General features: G+C 35.1%; 1 protein-coding gene across 22 annotated transcripts in view; it reads left to right on the plus strand.

The window, feature by feature from the left end:
* Nucleotides 1-5,794: 5,794 nt before the first annotated feature.
* ppfibp2b (PPFIA binding protein 2b) overlaps nucleotides 5,795-9,276 on the plus strand; it is a 77,253-nt gene continuing 73,771 nt past the window's right edge. For 20 of the 22 annotated variants that reach the window (XM_077568486.1, XM_077568485.1, XM_077568488.1 and 17 more), the window contains exon 1: nucleotides 5,864-6,013. Coding sequence is in view for 1 of the 22 variants with exons in the window: in XM_077568497.1 (XP_077424623.1) it covers nucleotides 5,810-6,013 (204 nt within the window). In the remaining 21 variants the exon portion in view is untranslated. Of the gene's footprint in view, nucleotides 6,014-9,276 lie in introns of all 22 variants that reach the window. The other 2 variants (XM_077568497.1, XM_077568487.1) reach the window with 2 other exon arrangements.

Raw genomic sequence — 9,276 nt, forward strand, 5'->3', positions numbered from 1 at the left:
TAGTTTCCCAACCAATGGCAGTCGTGCTAGCACCATTGGTTCTCCTCTGGCCAATCAGAATGACGCAATAGGATGGTAAAAGATGACGAGCGTTGTAGTTGACCAATTACAGCCTTCAGTCAAACGGAATGCCGAGGCTACTTGCGTGTGTGCGTGGTGACCACTGCAAGACGAGTGAGGTTGACTCACGACGCGAGGTGGTGCTGTGGATCTGAAGACCTAGTTTGATGTATGTTGTCACGTAAGCTAGGGTGGGCCCGGGTGGCACACATGACTGTACTGTAACGTGACCCGTGTCATCAATGGGGAATTAAAAATAAACAAATACGACAAAGTGGAGTGGTTTGCAAATTTGGAATCACGTCTTTTGACAACACTTTCCCAACTTTTGAGGTCAAGCAAGAGGTGGTCAAAACTAGTACTGCAGCAGTAAAAAAATTCAAGTTTTCAGACAGACAGAATGCCATAATTGTTTGTTAGCTTTTCATCTCTTTTTGATCAATGCAATTTAAAGGAACACTTGACTCATTGAGCCATTTTCAACACACACACAAAAAAAAAATAGCCCACCGAGCACTTTTCGGTCTAAAATAAGTCTACAGTCTAAAAATAAAAGTTTTTTTTAGACGTCTAAGCTTAAACGTCTAATAGAAGTCTACGTCTACCCCTCCCCTCGTATATTCTTGGACGTTTAAATAACCGATATTAGACGTCTATTTATAGACGTCTTAAATTAGACGTTTATTTTTTATACTATTTGTATACGCCTCGTCTAATCTTAGAGATTTAAATATGATCGATGTTTGCTAGATGTTCACTTTTATACCAAATTTAAACTCCATTAGACGTCGTATAGATGTATGTTAAACATATTATTCACAACAAACCAATATTAAAGGAAATTAAAGTTGTCAAAATTGAATGTTAAATCAGGTTGTTTTAAAAAAGGGAAGAAATTTAACCTGTGATACTTACCTTGATGTAGTTTTAGAATGACAATTCACCTGACGTGTTTTTGGAACTTTTAATTAGTAACACCAATGTCATGCTTATTTTACCACTGGATATGAATACATCTCTTGGTGATAACATTAACCAAACTATCCTACTTAAATCTAAATCAATACATTGTTTTTCAAACATTATCACAAACATTTGAATGTGGAGATATATTTTAAATTTCTTTACACGTTTTTAAACATATTGCAATGAGAAAAAAACAACAACTATATTGCCAATATAATATAAACATATGTTTTGTTTTAAAATTAGGGTGGAAAAGTGGCTCAAAGTCTAATACACAAAATTACAAAAAATAGTTTAAAAAACAAATCCAGACACTGCCTCCCTGCGATGCATAAACCAAAACACAGAAGAAGAAGAAGAAGAAAAAATACACCAATTTCTAATTTCCCAGGACATGTCAAAAGTCTCCAGAATCTTTATTTGTCCACTGTTCACTCGCAGCTTTAATTGGCCTGTCTGGGGCGTTTCTGTGTGGAGACTCAACGTTTTACTTCCAGCCAAGCCATGGAGGCGAGCGAAAATCAGTGCCATTTGCAAATATAGCTGTGCTAACGTGTGCTTCTGATTGGTTGGCTGCTTTTACGCTCGATCCTGTTGCATGCTTCTTTGAACGTCAGTTTGAATGTTGTCTTTACAAACAGCAAAGAAAAACCTTTTGACCATACTGTATTCAAGGATTTTGTGTGGCTGCGTCTTCAGGGTGGATCATCTTAACAATTGGGTCTTGTTCCTGTCAATCAATCTGCCTTAAGGACGTCGTGAGTGCGAAAATCATACTTGCAACATTAGTCACTTCTGATATACAGTGCTGTATAGGTGGTTTAGCTAATAACTTGAGTACTTTGTCCTCCTGTTGCACATGAGTGTTTTGTGGTGACCTAAGGTAGAAATGATCAATAATAATTTTACTGTATACTTACATATTATATGTAATATTTAGAAAGGCTCGGATTTACATGTACATTAACTAATCACCAATTTGGCTAAAGGTTTGAAATCAGAGAAGATAGTATATCAATTCATTATGTACAATATGTCTAATAATAATAATAATAATAAATAGTAGCATCCTAAACAGCTGATGCACGAGCCATAATCATTACATACATTTAAAAAAAAAATGGTGGCAAGCATAAAATAAATAAAAAGCTAACTAACTCCTTAACCGCCTCACACTTTAACCTTAACGTCTGTGTCAGAAGCAATTCTCTCTAATTATTTAAAGAGGAAAATAACACCATGATGAAAACTTAACTGCAAGCTAAGCTAGCAGATAAATTTTCAATGTAAACGGTCACGGATGAAAACAATTAAATGAAAAAAACATTGCAGGACTAAACATTGCAGGACTAAACATTTCAATAACGTGGCCTCGAGCACTCACCTTTTCTGTTTCTTTGATAAAGTGTTTTTTGTTTTCGAAGCAATATGTGTCGACGTTTACCCCGTCCCCTGATGACTCTTTTTTTAAAATTATGATTATTATTGAACATACAATAATACTAAACAGTGTAACAGCCAGGGGGGGAAAAGAAAGTTCTACAAAAATATATTATAATGTTCACATAAATATAAGGTTTTGCATGCTTTCTTGTTTGTGGAATATCCAATAGACTTAATATATTGTCTGATTTAATTTTCAAACATGAAAAAATTAGGTCTCCGGTTAATGTATCGACATTTTTGTGAATGCCATTTTACCAATATTAGAACAAGATTGATATAAAATGCCTTTTTACTTCCAGATGGATCATTATTGAAGCCAAACAGTATATTTTCAAAACAGAGAGAAAGCTGTGGTTATATAATAATGAAAACAGAATTATAAATATCTTTCCACAACTACAAAAAAAATTGCCAACAGTTAATTTTTTAATTTCATATTTACTTGATTAATTGTATCGTCTAGATTCGGGCTAAAATATAGACCAATTATAGACGAACTAATTTCGGTCTAAATTTAGTCGAGACGTCTAATAGACGTCTATGGGTCAGTGGGTATTTTGTCTATAATTAATGTGAAAACACTATTATTAAAAACTAATTTTGCCACTTGCTGTCGACTTAAGATGGCATCACCTGTGTTGAGGAGACAGGTCACGACCATCACGACTCAGTTTGCTGACCAAATCAAGAAAACAGGTGAGCCGTGATTGGTCGTTACCTGTCTCCTCAGTTCATGTCCTCTTCAGTTGACAGCAAGTGGGAAAATGTGTTTTTGAGGGTATTAATTGTACATGAAAAATAATGAAGTTGTGAAATTAATTCTTGGCAAAATGTTAACTTTTTACTGCTGAAACTGGCTCAATGAGTCAATTAAGTATCCCTTTAACTACTTGACAGTACTGTACTAGCCATACAACGTTTTTTGGGGCCAAGAGGTGTTATTTATTATTTTCCTACATTTTACTCCAAGAGACCAAGGATGGAGCAGCTCAGCAACCCATTAAGCACTTCTAATATAGACAGCAAACTAGGTTTTACACGATCAGGATTTTTTGGCTGATCAGCTGTCAACGAGTTTGAAAAAATAATAAATCACTGATTCGATCAGAAAATGAAGCAATATATCTATTTAAAAAACAACAACACACGTTTATTTTTAATCTACAGTCGACTGGGACTGCCCGGCCCACAAATATTAAAATCCATATATAATTGACGTCAATTGAAATGCTAATAAACATTAAATAACACCTAATGTCTTATTTCCTGGTGCCGATCAATGATATTGATCGATCAGACTTTACAGTCGATCACTCGATCACCGATTTTGCTAAATATTCTCCGATATGGCTTAGCCGATCAGATCGGTGTAAAGTCTACAGCAAACTGAACCAATTAACATCAGTGGCAGATCTACTTGGTATCCGTGCAGAGCACATTTGATAAAAATATGTCTTTAGAATAGAATGTTGGATTTTTACAGTCAATGTCAGTTATATCTATTATTTTCACACCATAACAAGCAAACAACATTAAATGAATTTTAATAATGAAACCCTGATTGCAAAGGGGGTTGCAAGACCACACCTGGTAGACAGCCTTCCCTTCTCTGCTGCACAGTACGGAACTCTGTTGCACTAGAGAGCAACGTCACACACCACAATGGGAGCTCCCCAGCACTCCTCATGTTGTCAGTCCTGCTCCTGTTCAGAATGACTCCCACTCCCGTACTGCTCTCATTTTGGAGGTCAGTTACATTATAAATGACTGCACTTTTTTCAAATTTTTTTCCCCTACTGGATAATCCCGCTCCCATCTGTTCCTGTGAACTTTTTAATTTGTACCGTCCCAATCCCGTAATAAAAGCTGGTGTTTGTGTACAGTATTATTTGGGCAAATGTTCTTGGCCAGCTTTCCTCCACTGTGCAGGAAATAAGAACGTCGCTAACATTCGGACCACAGTTTCCATTCGTTTCCAGAGGAAAAATCCTTAAATATGGGGCCTTTGACAAGGTTGAGGGAATATGTAGTTCAAAATAGCAGTCAGTGTTAGCACCAAATCAGGACTCTGGTAGAAAGCAAAGAAAATGTAAGAAAAAGCCTACTTTGAACTTTGAAATTTATTTGGAGTTGATCAATGGCACTTAACAGGCAAGTCTGAGCAGATTCCTCTTTAACAGAGTTGAATGTGATCATTAATTGTGAACACAGCCACATTACAGTTACATGGGGGTCTGAATGCGTGAAACCACATTATTACGTACATTAGTTTATTTTTGCTTCCCCTTCCAAAAAGATTTTAAAAATGAATAAATTGAGCTATTCAGCCAGGCCCAAGGCATGAGGCAAATTGTAGTAGTAGCAGTAGTAGTAATAATAATAATGATAATAATAATAATAATAATAATATATTTATTAATTAAAGGTTAGGTTCAGCAACAGGCTTTTTTGTTGTTTTTTGCCTCAAATGGCATATCTATAAATAATGCATGGTCAAATCCGTATTGCACAAGCTTTTATAGGTCACATTTTAAAACATAATTATTATTATTTTTAAATCCAAAAAAACTAACAAACAAACAAAAAAAACTTGAAAAAAAATCAACAACCAAAAAAACCAAAGTAAATAAATTTTAAAAAATTAGCGTCAAATCATCTCTGATCAAATTTGCTGTTGGTGCAATTTGTAAAAATGAGACTCACAAAATGTGGATGCTGTCTGGTATTCCAATAGAGATGAAAATAAAATAACCCATGCGAGTTGCCAGATAAGTTACTACCACTAGATGACAGCGTTGAGTTGGATAAATCCAAATGTATCGTTATTGTTATTGCACTTTGAAAGTGTTGTACTATTTATCATATCAACATTTCCACAGTTTGAATGAAATAAACAAGTATTAACTTTACAATACAATACATGGATATCACATCTACAGATCAGTTATTGATCAGTTGGCAGATGAGTTTTTGATCACATGTGGGAAATTGAATTTGTCACAGCAGCGATTTTTAAGCACGTCCACGCACGCATTTATAACATTTAGAAACATAGTTCTGTACAAATAATAACATTGGCGCATTAAAATACATTGTGTCTAATCTAAAGTATTTTGATGATCATTCTGCAGTGAATTTACTTTCCACTAGCTTAAAAAAAATGAAAAAATAAAATGTTAAAAAAAAATAAAAATTAAGGGATGGAAGGCATGGCCATTTAAAATTATGTATTTTATATTGTATGCTACAATTCAATGTTTCCCAAACAGGACGGTAACGTTACTAATTCCAAGGCGTTCTTGAACGCATCATGGCTGTCACATGGCAGGTGGAGTTGATGGAGCTCGCGCTACAGTTGAGCGACTACACGGCAGGCAAGATAAGTGAGTGTCCTGTTCGGCTCACCTTGCGTGCGACACTGTGTTGTGTCACTTTGGGAATGTTTGTGTTTCCGCGTGGACCGACTCCTTTCTGCGGGAGGTGTCTACAAAAGAACATATTAAAGGATTTAGTTCGAGAATCGTCTAGAGGTGACGCCTATGTAAGTAACACGAAGCTATGGTGACATTTGTCTTGTTTTGTCAGTTTGTTGTAAGATAATGTGAAGCTTGAATACAATGAAAATGATCGAGTGCAACCGTCTGCGTAGTGAAAACAAACTGTGAGCGTGTTGAAAAAGCCTGGTACAAAATAATCACCATGAGTGTTGAAAAAGGGAAGATAGTTCCCTGCTGAAATAGATGATGATATTTTGCATTATCAGGTATGACTTTTAGGAGTAAAGATGACACATTACTGTGCTGACTTGTTTGTACAGTAGGCGTATTTTTATGGTTGCTTCACTGAATACTAGATATCTCTTTATCACATTTTTTTGGGACACCACTTATGCTTGGAATACACTCACTAATCATTTCTGTCCAACACTTTAACTTAGTCCTTTAGCGAGGCATCCTGTTTTTCAGGGACATTAAAATGTTCTTTTGTTGTTGTTTTGTGTTGAGCAGTACTACATTATAGATTTCACTTGTGCTTTGCAGGTGCCATGTTACAATGGTCTGTGTCACATGGTTCAGACATACTGTAAATATAATTACTAAAAGCAGCCAATGACCACCTTTTTATTTTAGTTTTTTGCAAGAAAAAAAAATCTTATTAAAATTTGAACATTTATTCAAATTGTGATCATTTGATAGCTCTGGGTATCAATTCTTTTATATTCCTCAATCAATTCGAGTTTGATTCCAGTTCGAACCAATTTAGATTTTTTTCACAATTCGTTTCGCTTAAATTCAATCCGATATTGATTAATGGAACATTAATTCTTCTTAAATATCAAGGACATGACAAAAATTCCACAAACATTGAATTACAAATTAAATTTGGCAGAGTCAGTAACTGGTTAAATGATTTAGTTTATTAATGAAAGTAACTTCTTATAATCACTTAAGTTTTACACAAACATAAACAAGGATGAGATGAAAATATTTTCATAATTCTAATTCAGGGTTTTTCCTGGCTCAAATTGAAGCAGATGTGGTATCCTCCTGACTATAATGGATGACTACCGATACCAGGTATCGGCACCAATACCAGTCTTATTTTAAGGTATCTGTACTCACGGCGGTGACCGATACCATTATCAGTAGGGGTGGGAATCTTTGAATGTCTCACGATTCGATTCAATTCCTATTTTTGGGTTTGCGATTTGATACAGAATCGATTTTCGATTAAGAACAATTTTTGATCAAAAATGATTTGATTTAGGGATGCACGATAATGCTATTTTCAACCGATACCGATAAACCAATAAAGTGCAGATGCCGATAACCGATAAGTAAGCCGATAATTGTTTTCAAAATTAACTTGAATACAAATATACTTTCGAGTCCTACTATAAATCTAACATGTCCAAATGCATTGAAACATTGTGTAACGCATCATGAAGCTGAATTTTATTGATATCTCTGCTTCAAAGACAACCAGTAACTCATTTTGAGTTTCCAAAACAAAACAGTCATGTTTTAAAAATGCAACAAAAACTGCCAGGGTAACATTTTGCTGAGATACATTAAAGACAGCCCACATTGGCGACTGCCATGTCGCCACGATGCATCGTCTGTGAACACGAGGTTGCGCGCATTATGACGTCACAAATATGTGACACTACCATAGAAGAGGGGAGGGATTGAGGAGTTTGGCACAACCACATCAGATGAGACCAATGTGGCATGTCTATTATTATCGGAGGATTTCTTAATTATCTGGTTTATCTGTATGACGTCAAATTGGTCGATAATTGCCGATAATTAACGGCCACCGATATTATCGTGCATCCCTAATTTGATTGACAATGATTTTTGCTTCAATCTATAGATTTGCAAGGAATTGTAATGATCTACTCCAGTCTGACTCGCTAATGCTAATTAGCGTGCTACTCGCGTCACTTTTATCACTCATAAGAACGTCTCCACACTGCAAAAAAACAACTTTTATTGGAAAACCTTGATCGTGACTTTTTCCTTCTACTCTCCAATGTGGCCACAACTTAACAGTGTATCAGGCCGCGTGTAACCACACTTCCCCTAAGTGGCGATATCGAGTACAACATGAACAGCCCTCCAAATAAAGGCGCACACAGACTAAGGCAAGACAGTATAAAATAATTAAAATAAAATCGATTTTGGGACATTTAAAATCTATTCTGAATCATACTAAATGAGAATTGCGATTCTTATGAGAATCGATTTTTGGGATAAATAATATATTGGGATGTATAGGTCTTTCTTTAAAATCATCAGTCATTTATGGGTGGGGGATTTTATTTACTAGTGGTATCGGTATTTGATATCAGTAGCAGTGACTACTCGAGTTGCGTATCGGTGAGGAATTTTTTTTTTAACGAACATCCCTAATCCTGACCATGCGCCATGACGTGCATGTATTCTGTAAATTTAACTGACTCACTTTAATTTTTTTACAGGTTAACATACAACAATTCCATGTTTCACTAATAAGCACAATAGTTCCAATAAGAATATTATCATGTTAAAGCATTAATTCATTATCAGTCACTCAGGCTGGAGGTGGCGAGCAAATAAGGTAGAGGTGGCCGCCTCTGAATTTTGTACACAGGAAAAACACTGAATAATTGTAAATATAAATAAAAATATTCTGAATTGTCTTCAAGTCAGGTCTTTCATTAATGTAAGAAATACTTTTAAATTCATGTGAAATCTCAAGAAAACAGTAAGATACAAAAAAATTTAACCTTTAAAATAAAATGTTTTTATTAATTTATGGGAAAAAGAGATTAAAATTAATAGATTCATCGTTTTATGAATCAATATCAGTCTCGAAAAAGAAAACGATTCAATATTGATAATTCAATTTTTGTAAAAACAACAACAAATTAAACCCATCAAAATCATCTTTTAGAGTGGAGGCCACTATTTGAATGAAATATTGTACATCATTTCCGCATCACATTGCTTCTATATTTTCTTCTTGTATTGTCAACTTTATTTATAGCATGTCTTGGTCATTGCAACCTCTAGGATAGAGAACATTTTTAAAAAACTTTATTTTAACAAATGTTTATCTCAGTTTGCTCTTTCATGCACTGTCAGCTTTGCCATATTAAATGATGTGATGTTGCACTGACACATGCTGTGTAATTGCACATCATCAATTTCCGACATGGAAGTGAAAGGCTACGCTCTATGCTTTTGGGGGAATGCGTGTTAGTGCAGATCAGAACTAATGAGTGGCTCCCCTCAGATGAAGCATCTGCTGCATCTAACA

The sequence above is a fragment of the Vanacampus margaritifer genome, chromosome 6 (genome assembly GCF_051991255.1).
Source record: "Vanacampus margaritifer isolate UIUO_Vmar chromosome 6, RoL_Vmar_1.0, whole genome shotgun sequence".
In the NCBI taxonomy this organism is placed as follows: domain Eukaryota; kingdom Metazoa; phylum Chordata; class Actinopteri; order Syngnathiformes; family Syngnathidae; genus Vanacampus; species Vanacampus margaritifer.